Here is an 18,676-nt window from a genome sequence, read left to right as displayed (position 1 = left end):
GTTGATTTAACAACATCGGAGGCAAATGTTGGAAGCAAGAAGTTACTCAACAGATTGATCAAATATTGAACTAGATTAATCAGTTGGTGTTTTAATGTTAAAGTCACATATCTGGTGTGCACTTCTGGTGGCTACACTAATAAAATGGATGCATCAGAAAAGCAGCAAGTGACCAAGTAGTGCAAGCTGGATATGTATGGACTGGCATTTAATGGACACATCGAATACATGACTTATGATCATTTCTCCCTCATTTGTGGTGTTCAAGAAATAGCTAAAGGCCTATTTATTTTTAAAAGCTTTGTCCCTATTATAAGGTTTCATTTTGGCTGCTGTTTTATTGGTGGTATGTTTTTTACTTGATTTATTGTAAGCAGGATATATTTTAAATTGTTATATTTTGAGCAAACCTGAAAGGACTTTTTGAAATGAAGGTAACAATTGCCGGTTTTATTTCCTGAGCAATTATTGTATCTTTTCTGGAATTCTCTCACCAAATGTGAACATAAAGCACGCACATTAGCATCCAAATGAAAATAGAAACAAATCCAAACATTTCTTTACCAGCTTCATTAGCAAAATGCTGCAGTCAGCACTTACCAGTATTGCTGCTCTCAGATTTTTCATCTGTCTGGCACTCTGGAAATAACAGTAAAGAAAAGGTGAGAACTTTGTGATCTTAGGTACTATGTGAATTTCTGTTTGTCCCTGTATCTTATGGATTGCTATAGATTGCCTTTAGTACAGGCCTGCACAGTATACGGTTTGCAGGTCGATTATGGCCTACTGGTGGAATCTGAAATGCCTGTTCGCAGCCGTTTCTCACTTTTGAAGCTCCAAGGCTTGTCAGAGTTCCTCAAAAGTGGGGGCAGGGATAGAGAAACCCCTGTATAAGTACCAGTGTGTATCATAGGAAGCTACCTTTACAGAGTCAGACCACTGGCCCATCTAGTTCATTATTGTCTATACAGACTGGCAGTGACTTCTCCAAGGTTACAGCTCTTCCACCCTATCTGAAGATGCTAGGGAGTGGGGGTACTTGGAACCTTCTGCAAGCACGCAGATGCTCTTCACTGAACGTGGCCCCACCCCTAAGGGGAATTTCTTACAGTGCTCACATGTAGTCTCCCATTCAAATGCAAACCAGGGTGGACCCTGCTTAGCAAAGAGAACAATTCATATTTGCTACCACAAGACCAGCTCTCCTCTCCACATCTATCAAGAGATGTGTGGTGGAACTGGCACAAAAAGCACAAAGAAGACATCAGCAATCACTGGAGAGATGTTATGCTGAACAGGGACAATTGTTCTACACACCGCACTGGCCCTTAACATAAGAGGGGCACTACTTTAGAATACTGCACCTCCCTCTTTACTCAGTCACTTGATTTCCAAAGAGCGCAAGTCTCATTAAACAACATTTGTTACAGAACAAACAGAAATGCCGTCTCCCCACAACCCCTATTCCCCTCTCTCTCTCTCTCTCTCTCTCTCTCTCTCTCTCTCTCTCTTTGCTTTGCTTTGCTTGATAGCCAGCCTGATCTGGAGAACTCAAAAGTTTCCTCTGCTCACAGCAAACTTTAAAAAAAAACACTAACTAAAAATATAATACTGTACATTTGCCTTGCACTTATTTTATCATCACCGTGGTGCAGTGCTGCTCTCTGAGGTTCAGTCTCTCACACCTCCTCCCCCTACTCGTCATCTTGCACATACACCCCAAGGCACCTCTTCTCCAGCACCTCAGGGATGGGCAAAGCAGCAGCAGCAACCATACCCATAACTCACTGGGAAAAATCATTCATCCGACACTCAAACCCGCCTCCTCTTATCTTTTTGCACCCTTTATGCTATTCCCTCCTGTTCCTCTGCCCTTGTTTGGAGGACGGGAGTGGGGTGAGTCACTTTTGCTCCTTTCTGAGAGCTCACTGAAGAGACACATCTTCCTCAAGGAGAAAGAGAGACCCACTTTTCTTTCTCTGCCAGACAGACATCTCACTTGCAAATGAGCTGAGCTCTGCAGGAGGCCCCTTCAAGCCATCTCTTCCTTACCTGCTGGTCAGCTATTCCCACTAGCCTTAGTCACCTCTCGCCTCTGCAGGAGAGATGCAGACAGCTAAGCCCACAGAGGCGCAGCATGGGACAAGACTGAGCTAGTATCTGAGTGGAAGAAGTAAGCAGGCTGGAAGGCCAGAACGGCAAGCAGTAATGCATAACTCTAGGGGGTCCTGGTGGGCTGCACAAAATGTCTTGGTGAGCTGCATGTGGCTCCTGGGCTGGATGTTGTGCACCCCAGAAATAGATCAATAAAACAAAAACAAACAACTTAGAAGTTCATCAGAAACAGCAAACCTAGAAAAGACAATCAGAATTTACAAGCATGCTTCCACAAGGCCTGCATTATAATGGGTTAATTAGCTCCAAACCGTATGCAAAATATGGATCCAGGATGGCGCATGGCAGCTTTTTATGCAACGCAGAGCTGGTTGTTCATTTACCAGTAGTCTGAGATAATTATATTAAATGGGAAGAATAATCCAGTGCTACAAAGAATCACTCTCAAAAATGTATAATTCTCCAAAGATCAGTACTTATTCAGATCAATGCAAGAAAGGGAAGCCATTTCTAAATGGCTAGTGCCCAAAGGCCTAGTTCTAGGGGGTAGCTATGTTAGTGTGGCAAAAAATACAACAAAGACCCTTGTGGCACATTAAGAGTAGGGATGTGCCCAAACCACATTTTGTACCACGGTTCAAGCAGTTTAAAAGAAATTAGGAAGGACACTTTAAGGAAAGGGTGAGCAGGTGCTTACCTGTTCTCTGCTGCCCCTTCCAGCTTCCTGCTGGAACAGCACACATCCCCCAAAGCCCCATCAGCATGCACATGGCATCCGCACATGCACAGACACCAATTGCGTGGTCAGCAACACCATGCTGACCACACAAATGGCGCCCGCACATGTGCAGATGCCATGTGAGTGCTGATGGCATGTAGGGCTGATGGTGCTGCTCCAGCAGAAAGCTGGAAGGGGTGGCAGAGAGCAGCCTTTTCCTTAAAGTTCCCTTCCTAATTTCCTTTAAAAGTGTTTGAACCGTACTTGGAACTGCAGTTCAGGCACATCCCTACCTTAAAGGCTAGCCAAATGTATGATTTGATTGAACTATATTCACAAAGGTCTGAATTGAAATTATGGGTTCTTATAATTCTGCCAGTCTGTGAAGACAATACTGACAGTATATGGCAGCTTCTTATGTTCCTATCACATCACAATGTTAAGGAACTAAAGCTGACTAAACTAAACTAAAGCTGAGCCAGAAGAATCTTGCTATTCTACAGAGTTTTCTGTACTGTTTGTATTTTATGGCTATTTAACTGCCTTACTTTTTTTTTCTTCCACGTACACCCCCTCTGCCAACTGCACTTCGTGTATCTGATGAAGTCAAAAACAGTCCACGAAAGCTTAGGCTAAAACAAATTGGTTAGTCTTTAAGATGCCATAGGATTCTTTGCTGGTCTAAGAAATTCTGCCAAATGCTGTGAAACTTCTTAGGGTACCTTACTGAATCTTACCTGCACATCTGTTGCATGATCCAACATAAACAAGCATGACCCAACAGGTGCATCACACACTATTCAACACGAAGAGCGCTGGTCAACCTCCAGTATTGGGGTGGGGTGGGGGGTGGGATTCAGTGTGTGACGATTCTGGCCGCCCAAGAACCAGATCCATTGATTTGGTGATAAGCTCTGTATCTTTGGGACACATCTCAGAACAGCCTGTCTATTTTCAAAAGATCAGATGTATGCAGACCCTACTTAATCTGACTGGCGCTTCTTTACATAAGGGGAACATTGGACAAATGCCACAGGAAATATAGACACCAGAGCCCCATAAGACCTTAATCTGTCCTCTGAAGAAATACCCAAAATTTAAAAAGGAATTGGGGCTCAATCTACTCATGATTGATTTCCATTTATAGAATATACTAAGGAGTGTTCTATGGCCAAAAGAGACTGCTACCATTGCAATAGTTGTATATTCACTACTGCCAGTCAGGGTGTCCAATGCAGTACTGAATCAGATGGAGAAGAAATCAGCTTCATATATACATAGTGTCGTTCCTCTCATATGTTTTAGCATTATAAGAGGGAAAGAAAATCTTCTCAATATCTTTTTTTTTTAAAGTGGCTACAAAACTATCATCACTTAAGAACTGCAACATCAAGCTGCATGTGTGAAAAAAAATCACCACAGATCATACTTCACAGAAAAGAAAAGAAACTGATGTTTCCTGAAATGTCAGTAGCAGCAGAGGTGTATTGCTGCTAGCCCCGATCTTAACTGCAGTTATGAGATCAGAAGTGGGCTGTAGGTTCACATGCTTCCTCCCCGCCAGCTTAACTGCTGATATGGAATATGTCAGCACCAATCTTAATCAAATGAACATCTTCAGGGCTATTCACACGAGCAGCCCAGCCTGGGTTGAGCTGCTCATGTGAAGGGCCGTGATCACTCTCGATCCCAGCGCTTCTGCCCCGCTAGCCCGACTTTTTACCCCAGCCCTTTAGTGGGGTTAGAGGATGCAAGTGCACCCTTCACCCCAGGTCCAGGGTTGTTTGTATGCTCAGGATGCACACAGCCCGAGCACACACAGAACCGGGCATCTAGAGCGCCCAGCTTGGGGGGAAACCCTCAAAACACCATGGTGCATCTTGAGATTTCTGGAGACTTGCGTTAAACGATATTTTCTTTTGTGTGTGTTGCTTTGTATCCCCAAGTATCTGCTTTTGCAATGACCTATCTTCAACTTCAGTCTAGTAATGAACAAGTTAAGCACCACTAAGCTAATATTATTTGCGACAGCTACACATGAAATCCTGAACTGGCTTATTCTTTTATTTTATATATGCAATAAATGGTTTTCTTTGTTTTACAAGTCCTCTCAGAATGTTTGACTTATTCTGGGAGAAGGGGAGGAGAAGCCTCTAATTCACATGCTCCCAAACAGCTGGCTACAGTTCCACTTAAGAATATATATAAGTGCAACCATATTTTTATATTTGCCTGTTAGGAAGGTAAAGCAAGATTGGAACTGCAAGTTTTATTGCTCTCTTCCAGTTAGCGAAAATTACTCAGAAGCGATTGGTGGCAGTGATACAATCTACCAGAGATTCTTTTCTTTTTCTTTTAAATCTCTCTATCTCTCTATCTACCTACTTATTTCTCTAAGATGGGCCATGCATGAATGAATGGGGATGTGTCACGGAAATCTCGCGAGAGCCATGGTACTCTCACAAGGAACTCTTACAGAGAGGCAGCGGGAGAAGCAAACTAGCCCAGAAGGTTGCGGGGCAGGTGACGAGGGGGTGGTGACAGCAGTGAGTGAGACGGAGGCACAGGGAGTAGCAAGTGAGAGGGGGAGGGGGAGCCAAGGGAGAGCAAACTGGCCCAGAAGGTTGCCAGACAGATGGCGAGGGGGCAGCAACTGTGGGCAGCAGAGCCGCACCACACCCGGTGGGGAAGGAAAGCACTGCTGGGCTGGCGGGGGAGAAGGAAAGGTGAGAGCAGGCGGGCAGCAGAGCCGCGCCACCGAGAGGAGCCTGGCTGGGTGGGCGGCAGAGCCGCACCGTGCCCAGAGGGGAAGGAAAGTGCGGACATCATTTCAAAAGGCACAGGCAGCTGCAGAAGGAAGAGAGGAATGACTGAAAACTGCACCTTCCTTGATAGATAACCAAGGAGCATCAACACAAGGTTAGTCAATGTTAGCAATTATGCACAACCAGTACTGTGTTTAAGAACCTGTTGGGGATACAGTGCTGGATGGCCTGAATTTATGCTGAACTCCAAAAAAATAGTCAATGATTACAAAAACAAACAGCTTTTACTGAACTCTCTCAATGATATTATACATATATTAACCACCACCCCTCTCAAAAAAGCGTCCTCCAAAAGGAGCAGCAGCAGCAAAGACAGCCGAAACCTATCACATTGCTGACCCAACAGCACTTACTTACCTCCAACTTCCATCTCCCCTTCTCCCTGACTAGGACTCAGCTTTTTAATAGAGCTTAAATTCCCCAGAGGCGCTGCTCTTGGGCGAGCAGAAGGTTCCAAGTTCCCTTCCTGGCTTCCCCAAGACAGGGCTGAGAGAGATTCCCACCTGCCGCCTTGCAGAAGCCGCTGCCAGTCTGTGAAGACAATACTGAGCTAGATAGACCAATGGTCTGACTCAGTATATGGCAGCTTCCTATGTTCCTTTTCTCTCCAGCAGCTGCTTCAGGGGAGTTGGGGGAGGGCCACACTCACTTTCTGAATCCCATATAACTGTGACTCGGCACTAAGCTCTTCAACAAGCTTCTCTCTCTGGTAAGCGTTAGGACTAGTTCTGCAATGCTACAGATTCACACATATTATCTCTCTCTCTTTCTGATGCTGTGAATCTGATACTTGCAAATGCATGTATCTTAACAGGCAGGATCCTCCAGTGTAACTTCCCACTAGGGAAAAGCAGAGCACTGCTCCTACCTTCCATGTATAACAAGATTCCACACGGGGTTACCTATGTGCAACATCCTGCTATACATGAAATGGAGTGATACATTTTATTTGCATTTAGTCATCTGGCTATAGTTAAACAACAAAAATAAAATACAAGATTGGAGTGGTGGTGAGGGGGTGGTGATCCTTATCCCTTCTTAGGGAAAGTAATAATATAGTAATAGTAATATAGTAATAAGGACTGGGTTTAGATGCGGAGCTTTGGTCAGGGCGCGCTCCCTAAAGTGGACTTGAGCCAGTTAGTTGCCCAACTAACATGCACAGCCTTTCACACTCGGAGCTGTCTAACAAACAAAAGCCTCCCCACAGAGTTTGGCTTGGTTGGAAGTGGGGGAAAGAACCCATCAATCTTACTGAAACATTGCTTACATATCTAGGTGGTTATTTTTAAAGTGGAAGCTGACATTATACAGCACAAATACATCTTGTGTTGTTCACCATACGCAAGGCTGAGATGTCCCAGATCCAAGTCACCCAAGCTCCTAGAAGAATTTGAATTTAAAATGTTTCTTCAGTCTTGGATTACAGACAAAAACAGTGTGTGCTCTGAATGACTATAGGAAGCTGTTCAGCTTACTTTCCACATGATGTGCAATTAAACTATGGATTGGTTGCCTGTGATTTTAAAGGGCATGAATATGATTAATTAAACTAAATGTGGCACAGCTGACATGGAAATGATGGAATTTTGTAAAGCAAAAGGGCTTTCAGATTAAGCTCTTTTTACTCAGCACCAACTATTAAAAACAGATTCGTTTGGTATGCAATGTTTTATTTTTATTATATTTATAATGCAACATGTTTCTATTTAATAGCTTGTAAGATGCCTTAAGTGTTGTACAACAGAATGATCACCTAGAAATTTAACAAATGCAACAGGAACACACTGTATGTTTTAAAAAGTATTACTTGTAAGTTAAATTGTTATATCAATTATAAAAGGCATATTGTAAAATTATGAATCCACTTCTTATTTCTACAACAAATGCCTGTGTCTGGGCAATACCACTTCAGATGGAAAGTGAGAGGTAACATACCTGAATGTTTCTCCATGCATTAAGAATACTAGTATATGAGGAATAATATTGCGAGACACCCTAAGCAGTAGTGTACTGGACTGGCACAGGATACATATTTAAAATACATAAAATAAAAATTGTTATTCTCCCTTCCAACAGCTATTCAGAGATACACTGCCTGCCTGTACAGGAGAACCCCCGTATTCGTGGACTCACCATCCACAGTTTCACATATCCGCGGTTGGGTGATTGACACCCGACCTCGGCCTACGCAAATAAAAACCAACAGAAAAGGGGTTAACTTCATGTATCTGCAGGTTGGAGGCAGCCATGGAGGTTATTTCTGGCCACCATTTTGTGAAATGCAGCCATTTTATGGCTTTTCTCTAAAAATTCAGCAAAAATGGCAGGAAAATGCTACAAAACAGATTATTTCTCACTTTGGGGGGGCATTGCTGGAGGCCTGCAGAGCAGGGAAGGACACTTTATTTTGCCCTATCAACCCTTTTTTGGGTGCTTTTTGAGCAATTTTTGGGCCTCCACGAACCGAACCCCCGTAATCCCATTGCCTCAATAACCCAGTATTTGCGGTTTCTACATCCGCCGTAAATGCGGCAAACGGAACACCTGTGAATACTGGGGTTCTCCTCTATAAGTTCCATATAGCCATCATGATTAATAGCTATTGGTAGAGAAATTCACGATAGAGGGCAAGTTTGATCCCCTTTTAAAGGGATAGAAGCTAGTGGTTATCCCACGTCTTGTGGCAATGATTTCCATAAATTAATCATGCACTGTGTGAAGAAGTACTTTCTTTTCTCTGTCCTGATTAACCTGACAATCCACCATTACATTGGGTGAGCCCAATTTCTAGTGTCATGAGAGAGGGAGAAAAATTCTAGAATTTCCTTCCTTGATCATTTCCCTTTTTATTCAAGTTGGCTTTTTGTGGACAGAGATAGAGCAGCACAGAGCAAGATGAAGTATCATCAGCATGACCGTGGATTCTGCAATTAAGTTATGGTTACTCATTTTGAGCCCTTCCTCAGAGCAGACAATACTAGGCTAGATGAACTAGGGGACTGACTCAGTAGAAGGCAGACCAGATGATCATGCATAATTTGCATATCGGATGTGATATTTCATGCATTTGGAGTTGATGAAAAGGGCGATTATAGATATAGATAAGGTTTCCTGTTGTATTAGCATCTTGGAAGCAATGTAAAGAAAACTATGCCAATTGTACTATCTTAACTCTCTGCAGAGTGAAATCCCCTTGGAGGGTTACCTAAAGGTAGGGCATGAAGTTTCCATGAGAGATAAGGAAATACCTAAGAGAAAGGCAATACTTTTCTCCTCCACTAGCCAAACATGGAAAGATTGAAGGCAGAACATTCTCATTGATCTGCATTGTACTTCAGGGCAACTGCACCTTTCTTATCCTACCTCCACATTGGAAAAGGGTGTTTGGAAAGAGCTGCTGCTTATGTAGCTTTAGGAAGAGTGTAGGGAGATTCTGTGCTACTCCTCTTCTAATATCAGGTGAAATACTAATCCCATCCACAGATCCTTGCATGCAACAGGAGGCTGTATGCATATGATTGCACACCAAGGTTTATGTAGATTCACCTGTAGAACAGAACATTTGCGCTGGGTAGTGGTGTGCATGAAACCCGCACCTGCTGGTTCGAAGGGGGGGGGATCCCTTTAATAATGGGGGAGGGTACTCTAACCCCTCCCGCCACATCCCCCCCCCCACTCTACCTTTTAAAACGGTCCAGCGGGGCAGCAGCATATCTCCTTGCCACCTCGGTGCCTCCTCAGATCGGAAGTTGCCACGGCGCATGAGACCACCATGACGTGCAAGCGAGTGCAACGTGCACACGCGCAGCAGCAAATTCCTCCCCCATCCTTAAAGAGATCCCCGCACCTTCGCCAGTCTTTCAAACCAGTTCAGAGGCCCATAAAGGCCTCCGAATCATATCCATGCACATCCCTAGTGCTGGGTTGCTGATCCCTGGAGAACAGATAATCCTGTGGGACGGGGTGCTGGGTAAAAGTACAAGAAGTGCTGCTTAACTGGAAGTGGTCTGGGATTGAATCTGGGACTGCTATATCTGGAAACTGCAGTACTGATAGTTGAATTGGTATTTCTGAACATTTTACTCTTTAGTAGCATATGATTATTGTTAGGTAACGGAAAAAGATAGTCTTAACCTAAAAGCAAGTGTCCTTGCTCATCAGATTATACTGTACTGTAATTACATGATGGGGGGGGGGACCACACCCAATTTGCTCAGGTTGGGCAATTAATATTGAAATATATGCAAAAGATGTTGAACTGGAATAGTGATCAAGAAGAGACAAAACAACAGGAAGCACAAATCGCATTGTTGCATAGCAACTGGCAATGTACATATGGTGATGTTTATAGAACAAAATGCATTTCATGCAAAAATAAGACTAAACAAACAACAATAGGCCAGAGAAGATGACAAACAATGAGGGTTCTCATTTTCCAACCAACTACCCACCCGTTTAAAAAGATCTGCCTGGTATAGGAACATTATTTTAAAATCTTAATCCATGTAAAGCACATAATGGTATGTCTAATCAAAATCTTAGCAGTACACCACAGAATGAATATAGTATTATTTAGTGCTGTATAGTCAGCTTTTCCTTTCATGTGAATTCACAAAGCATAGAATACCAGTAAGAGAACACACTTTAAAACAATAATTAAATCAGCAGTTCATATCAACTAGCAGAGGAAATACACCATTCAGAACAATATCGGCTCCAAATCTAGCATCTTTAAGGACTAAATAAAAAATAAATTTAATTGCACATGTGAAGGAAGGTATCCTTTTAGACCTATGGTCAGAGTCACCATTTTGGTTTATCTGGCTTGGAGAACTTCACTATACTGAAGCCAGAGAAACACATACACTCTTCCTGTACCTTTCACACATGGCCACTTAGATAACGATGGTCACCTTGACTGAAACATTAAGAGACATGGATGCAAACAGAGGAGTGCTTAATGAATAATGGCTAAAGTCATCTCACTGGCCCCCAGTACATCACACAATCACTGCAATCCTGTTAGCGAAGGATATCTTAACCCCTGCTAACTGAGCAAAGAGGCATCTTTTAAAAGGGGCGATTCTCTTTATTTAGCAGCAGGAGAGCAACTGGCCCTATCCAACCCCAGCACAGCATCTCCTCAGTCTCCATCAGTCTCCATCACAGTTTTTAGAAAGCGTGTTAAATCTTGGCTTTTTACCCAGGCTTTTATAGGATTGTCTCTACTGCTGCTTCTTTGTATTTTGTACAGTTTTTGTGCTTGTATTTTAAATCTTTTTAGTCAGATTTGTTTTATATTTAAGCTTAATATTTTAATTGTGCCATTTTTATAGTCTTGTTTTTAATTTTTGTGTAAAACTCCTTTAGATTGTTTTAATGAAAGGTGGTATACAAATTTAACAATAAATAATAATAACAAACAATAAAAAATCTCCAGTGGCTGTTGCTGGTGTCAACCTTATGTTTCTTTTTAGATTATTAGCCCTTTGAGGACAAGGGACCATGTTATTTATGTATTATTTATTTTTCTATGTAAACTGCTTTGAGAACTTTGGTTGAAGGGCGGTATGTAACTATCCACAGTAGAGTAGTAGTAGCAGTAGTAGTATCTCTGGCTGCTTACTACTGAGATGTCATACAAACCACATTTTCCAAGTTTATGAAGTTGCTCGTTCAAGTAAGAAAAGTTAGTTCTTAGTTCTCTTTGGAGAGAATGAACTCAGACCCTTGTAGTCAACCAGACTGACATGTATGAATATTCCTTTGTTATCAGCTGGGACAAAGGACTACAATAATTCTGAGTGGTGGCACTCAAAAGGGAATAATCATGGGCCAAGGATCCAGAAGATGATCTCCAGTGGTAAGGTATTCCATAAGCACAGGGCCATCCTTTAAAAGGTTCTGTTAGAAATTGAAGACAATTTGTGTCTTATAAAGGCATTTAAAATGAATTTCATTATAAAATCACAACAAACAGGAGTAGATCATAATGTCCAGAGTAGATCTTGATGTCCTTAGGATAAGGAACTTTGAAAAAGATTACTTGGAGGATAAATGGCTACCAAGCATACCAAGACAAGCAAAAGTACAACCTCAGTTTCAAAGAGAGTAAATCTCTAAATGCCAGACACTGGTGTCACAATTTCTCAGGAAGTTCAGTGGGAGGAGATCGGCCTCCTTCCAGGGAGAGAGATCTATGCCCTTCAATTGGTTAGAGGTTTGTCTTGCAGAGGTTTTGAAGGGACCAGCTGTTCAGTTGGAGGGGCAAAAAGTAATTACTGGAGGTGGAGAAGAAAAAAGTAAATCAGGGAGGCCAGAAATATAGTCTATGTTAAAGTAAAAAGAATATGCAAGCATTATGGTCTTTTAACGAACACATTCTGTTCAAACCATAGTAGACAAATGTGAGGGATTTGTCGCAGGTGGCAGTTAGCAACAGAAGACTGACATGCCCATGTTAAGCACCTCCAAGGTTCCAAGCTAGCAATTGTTAGCACTTGGAATGCTGAACTAACCAGAACGCTGACCTGACCCGACCACTCAATTCTTCCATTAGCAAAAGCAAAAACAATCATGATTTGTTTGTGATAACAATGATTTTGTTTCAACATGACCTTTTTTTAATGCTTTCAGAATATACTGTTCTATATATTATGAACAGAAAATACTGTTCTGTTTCAGAATAGTAAGTATAAAAGTGGCCATATTTATTTATTTATCTATCTATCATATTTATATACCGCCTGGTATATGCATCTCTAGGCGGTAGACAGAATCCAAAATAGAATACAAAGCAGGATAAAAATAATTTCACAAAATAAAAACAAATTAAACACTTTAATTAATTTTAATTAAAAGCCTGAGAAAACACGTGTGTGTCAAGGGTCTTTTTTAAAGCAATCAGAAATGGAGGAGCAGCCACAGATCCTGAGTTGCCTGAATGGCAACCATAACGGACCTCCCCAGATGATTTTAATAGGCAGCAGGGTTCATGACAAAGGAGTCGCTCTCTTAAGTATCCTGGACCCAAGCCATTAAGGGTACTAGTTATTACTGTTAAGATAATAACCAGCACTTTGTATTTTGCTGAAAACATATTGACAGCCAGTGCAGTTCTTTTAAAATCAGTGTTATATGGTCCCTTCGGGTTGTCTCAGAGACCAGTCTGGCTGCTGCATATACCAGTTGTAGTTTCCAGACTATGTACATAGGGAGCCCCATGTAGAAGGGTTGCCAGATTTGGCTTTTTAAAAGCCAAATTATTAATTATTATTTATTACATTTTTATCCCGCTCTTCCTCCAAGGAGCCCAGTACTGCATACTTAGGTTTCTCCTCACAACAACCCTATGAAGTAGGTTAGGCTGAGAGAGAAGTGACTGGCCCAGAATCACCCAGCAAGTCATGGCTGAATGGGGATTTGAACTCGGGTCTCCCCAGTCCTAGTCGAGCACTCTAACCACTACACCACGCTGGGTTACAACCCCTATTTCACACGAGTACACCCCTCAGGTTCTGGCAACAGTAAGCCTGGAGGTTACCAGCATATGTACCACTTTATCACTGAAGCTGATAAAAAGCAATCCTGGCCACCGCCTCAACCTGAGAAATCAGAGAGAGTTCTGGATCCAGGAGGAATCCCAAGCTACGTATGTATTCTTTTTGAGGGTGTGTAACCCCATCCAGAACAGGCAGATCTAAACTATTTCTTGGTATATCAGTACCTCTGTCTTATTTGGATTCAACTTCAGTTTGTTATAAAGCCCATTACTACCTCCAGGCAGTAATTTAGGCCATTTCCTGATGAAGTTGATAGGGAGAAATAGATTTGGGTGTCATCAGCATATTGATAACACCCTGCATCAAATCCCCTAATGATCTCTCTCAGTGGTTTCACGTAGATGTTAAAAAGCACTGGATACAGTATTGAGCCTTGTGGAAATCCATACTTTAGTTCTCGCTTTGCAGAGCAACAGTCTCCAAGCAACACCATCTGGAATCTGCCAGAGAGCTAGGAACGGAATAACTGTAAAACAGTGCCACCCAATCCCATCTCCTTCAGGTAACCTAGAAGGATACCTTGGTTGATTGTATAAAGGTAAAGTTGTGCCATCGAGTCAGTGTCGACTCCTGGTGACCACAGAGCTGTAAAGGAAGGTCCAAATAAAAAATATATTTCTGATCAATTCTGCATGATCCCACTTCCCCCAGTCCAAGCCAGAGACCTGCTCAGGAGTGGAAATGAGGTGGTAGAATTCTCAAGAATATACACAAACAATCATTGATTTTTAAAGGGTGCCTAATAGAATCTACTGCTATAGGCTGTAGCAATGTTCAATGTTGGCAAGTGTAAAGTGATAAACATTGGGATGAAAAACACCAACTTAAAGTTTACGTTGATGGGATCTGAGCTGTTGGTGACTGACTAGGAGAGGGGTCTTGGGGTCATGGTGGACAGCTCGTTGAAAGTGTCTACTCATTGTGCGGCAGCTGTGAAAAAGGACAATTCCATGCTAGGGATCATTAGAAAGGAGACTGAAAATAAAACTGCTAATATTATATTGCCCTTATATAAAACTATGGTGCAGCCACACCTGGAGTATTTTGTAGAATTCTGGTCACCACTTCAAAAAAAGGACATTGTAGAACTGGAAAAGGCGCAGAAGAGGGCAAACAAGATGATCAGGGGCCTAGAGCACCTTCCTTATGAGGCAAGGCTACAACACCTGGGGCTTTTCAGTTTAGAAAAAAGACGACTGCGGGGAGACATGATAGAGGTCTATAAAATCATGCATGGTGTAGAGAAAGTGGATAGAGAAAAATTCTTCTCCCTCATACATAACACTAGAAGCAGGGCTCATCCCATGAAATTGATTGCCAAGAAATTTAGGATCAGCAAACAGAAGTATTTTTTCACACAACACATAGTCAACTTGTGGAATTCTCTGCACAAGATGTGATGTTGGCTACTAGTTTGGATGGCTTTAAAAGGGGTTTGGATAACTTCATGGAGAAGAGGTCTATCAATGGCTACTAGTCTGAGGGCTACAGGCCACCTCCAGCCTCAGAGGGAGGATGCCTCGGAATGCCAGTTGCAGGGGAGTAACAGCAGGAGAGAGGGTATGTTCTCCACTCCTCCCTATAGGCTTCCAGTGGCATCTGGTGGGTCACTGTGTGAAACAGGATGCTGGACTAGATGGGCCTTGGGCCTGATCGAGCAGGGCTGTTCTTGTGTTCTTAATGGCAGGAACAGTATAAGTATATTCAAAGGAATTAAACAGAGAGACACACCATCTTTGTCTTTTGTCAATTATCTCTCCAGATATCAGACTGAAGAGACAAATGCTATTAGCACCCTGGACTGATGAATATATTCTCTGTGTGAAGAATACTGGACACAAAAGATAGCATAGGAGACACTTGATTCTCACTCTTTATTTTGGCTAGAGGGATGGAGACTTTCCTTTTAAACTAGTATTTATATGACATAAGATGAATGTCTATATGTAATATCTTCATATCTGTCTAAAATGCCCCTGCCCCTACTAACTGGGCAAAGAGGCACCTTTTAATGTGGTGATTCTCTTTATTTAGCAGGGGGAGAGTAACTGGCCCTATCTACCCCCAGCACAGTACCTCCAGTGACTGTTGCTGGTGTCTGTCTGATGTTTCTTTTTAGAATGTGAGCCCTTTGGGGACAGGGATCGATCTTATTTGTTTGTTATTTCTCTGAGTAAACCGCCCTGAGCCATTTTTTGAAGGGCAGTATAGAAATCGAATTAATAGTAATAGTAATAATAATAATAATAATAATAATAATAATGATGACTTTAATCAAACAATAATACTTGCTCTGCATGTTTTTGAGTGGGGAGGAAGACAACTAAATTAACACTTGTTTTTAGGACAGCCAAATCACAATAAGTCTATTTGTTAGAACAGTGATCTTCACTATTTTTCAAGCAGGGGCCACTTTGGCCAAAAAACAAAACAGAACACCAAACCTTTCAATAGGAGAGCCATTTCCCACTGTGCTAGCCTCCACAGAGTACTGCCCTTTTTCTCAGTGTGTAGAGGGCCCTTTAAGAGAGACTCTAGAGATCTCTCTTAATTGCTCTAGGAGGAGAGCACTGGGAACGGACAGCTACACTCCCAGCACTCTGTGCTTCCTTGTCCTTGTGCAGTGCAGGGGCTTGAAGGGGCTTCATTTCCCTTAAAGTGGCCGCCTAGCACTGGGCAAAGCACAACACTGCATGGTGAGAATGGTTGTCTCCACATGGTATCAGGGAAACTGTGCAAAGTATTCAGCTTTAGCTGAAGCTTCACACAGGCCCAATAAACTATTAGTCAGGGAGCTGCACTTAGCATTGATGGGAGCCACTACTGGTCCCTGGGCCTTCCAATGAAGAACCCTGTGTTAGAAGCTTAGTTCTCCCATTCCAGACAGGACTATGAAAAGAATCTGATAGTAACCTATTGCTATTTTGCAGCCCATTTTGATACACATTAAAAGTCATGATGCTGGAAACTACGGGGAATTTTCAGAATCACTTAGGCACCTGGGTGCCTAAGAGATATTCTGCTATTAATCTTCAGCTTTAAAAAATGAGCCGGTAATGACCTGCCATTTCTTTGTATTGGTTGCAGAAAAGCTGTTGAAAGTGGCAGAGCAGAAAAAAATTTCATTTTAAGAACCACACTATGCCTTATTCTCATCTTTGCAAGATTATATCCACATGTTGCAGATATAGAGCTTACACCAGTGGTATTTGCTTCTATTTCCAGCAAGTGCATGTAGAAGTGGGATGTACATTCATTGGAATTAATCGGTCATAAGTTTCAGACAAAACTGTTCAGGGCCTAAGGGTAATTTTTCATGTTCATGACCAGGAGGCAATATAATCGTCATAAGCCTGGTACAGACCCACAGTCAGCCTTCTTTTCTAGGTAGGAGTGCCACATTTCCAGGTGTGGCTTCAGATCAATGAAGAGAAAGATCAAAGATTTCTTCAAACTTCTGCAATCGTGGTGCCAAGCCCAACTGTCTATGTTATTAGACATGCAAGAACTAATGAGGCCCTACTCTATGTTCCAACCTGTGCAGATGCTCAGTTGTCACCGACAAGAAGCAAAGCCTGTTCTGTGGTGACTTGTGGAAGGCGTTCCTTGGGAAGGTTCCCTTGCTTGCTTTCACAAATCAGTTAACACAGTTTTACAAAGCACATACTGTACTAGCAGCAACAACAGAAGTATTTTTAAATTCTTACCTTTTTTTGGTTGCATAGTTTCTAAACCAGCTTAGAAACATTGTTTTATTTATTTATATAGGCCCATTCACACATTATGTTCAACATTCATACGAGCCTACACTGTACACAGGTACAGATCTGTACACGGGTACAGTCATTCACATCTTATGCTGTACACAGGTATAGAAGTACACTTCCTATCTGTACTATCCATTTGAAGGGCCTATATTCAGGTTATCCTCTAAAATGAACACAATTACAATCATTCATAACAACAGCACTGCTGGATCAGGCCTAAAGCCTATCTAGTCTAGCATTCTGTTTCACACAGTGGCCCACCAGATGCCTCTGGGAAGCCCACAGGCAAGAGCTGAGGGTATGCCCCCCACTCTTGCTGTTGCTCCCCTGCAACTGGTATTTAGAGGCATCTTGCCTCTTAGGCTAGAGGTGGCCTATAGCCCTCAGACTAGTAGCTATTAATAGACTTGACATCCATGAATTTATCTAAGCCCTTCTTAAAGCCACCCAGGCTGGTGGCTGTCACCACATCTTGTGGCAGAGAATTCCATAGGTTAATTATGCATTGCGTGAAAAAAGTACTTCATACAAACATGTGTACAAGCATACAGACATATGTACACTGCCACAGAATAATGTCTGAACCGGGCTCATGTATATCTTAACACTATAGCACAATGCTGCATGACGCAGCGCACAATAATAAATCATAGTAAGTAACAAAACATAAACCTAACAAGAAGTTAACTAAATTGTGTACCTTCCTTTCACTATCATCATAATTGATAATTACCATCCTCGTGTTAGCCCACTTCCGCCTCAAATGTTTACGCATCCGCCATCTTCAATTGGGGTGGATAACATCACCACAAACTACACCACTGAGGTGTCCCTAAGAGTCCCTACGACTGTATCAAATTTGGTTTAAATTGGCCCAGGCATTGTGAAGATCAACTTCACAATGCCTGGACCAATTTGAACCAAATTTGGTACAGCTGTAGGGACATCTCAGTGGTGTAGTTTGGGATGATGTTATCCACCCATCCATCCATCCATCTCTCTCTCTTTCTCTCTCTCTCTCTCTCACACACACACACTCATCTCATAAACTGATTTTCCTTAAAAATAGTAGGCTGATAATAATAATCATAAATTATTTTAAAGGTAGTATATGAAAGAACATAAATAAAACCCGAACTTAAAATGTCAATGCGAGTTATTATTTAGGTGGTTATCTACTTTTTATGAAGGTGCTTCATAAACTCAGTTTCTGCCACCAAAATGATTGTTTCAACACAAGGTCAATTTCAAAGAACAAAAATTTCAGGAATTTCATGTTTTGAATTTCAGATAAATTGTTAGTTTTTGTGAAAAACAAATTGTTCATAAGTATCAAAAGCGACTATCAGTTCTAAAGCCTGGAGGCTGGAATTTCAGTTTAACAAGCTTTTCATCAAGGCATCTATAGTTTGCAACACTTCAGTTACACTTTTCCATCTAACTTACCTGTGGAGCTCTCTGTAAACACAGTTAATGTCTGTCCTCCCACACTTTGCAAAAGAAAAGGATGTTCCCTGGGTGCACTGACAGAAGTTGGCTTCCCACCAATATCATCAATGTTGGTAAGATCTTCATTCAAAGTGAAAGATACCTGACAATCACAAATTTATTTATTTATTTATCTATCTATCAAATGTGTACACTGCCCCAAACTTTTGTCCCTTGGAGGTTAACAATAGCACAAAA

The 18,676-nt window shown here is 41.9% G+C and overlaps 1 protein-coding gene across 3 annotated transcripts in view; it reads right to left on the bottom strand.

Annotated features, from left to right (window-relative positions):
• The window catches only part of GTF2F2 (general transcription factor IIF subunit 2), a 115,692-nt gene that overhangs the window by 82,586 nt on the left and 14,430 nt on the right, over positions 1-18,676 (bottom strand). For 2 of the 3 annotated variants that reach the window (XM_053305684.1, XM_053305686.1), the window contains 2 exons: positions 18,437-18,581; positions 601-639 (listed from right to left, as the gene is read on the bottom strand). In XM_053305684.1, the coding sequence (XP_053161659.1) occupies positions 601-639; positions 18,437-18,581 (184 nt within the window). The remainder of the gene's footprint in view (positions 1-600; positions 640-18,436; positions 18,582-18,676) is intronic. The other variant, XM_053305685.1, reaches the window with a different exon arrangement.

This window comes from Hemicordylus capensis, chromosome 3 (assembly GCF_027244095.1).
Source record: "Hemicordylus capensis ecotype Gifberg chromosome 3, rHemCap1.1.pri, whole genome shotgun sequence".
Classification (NCBI taxonomy): domain Eukaryota; kingdom Metazoa; phylum Chordata; class Lepidosauria; order Squamata; family Cordylidae; genus Hemicordylus; species Hemicordylus capensis.
Note: the sequence above shows the minus strand (reverse complement) of the source record. Positions and strands in the feature narration are given on the sequence as shown.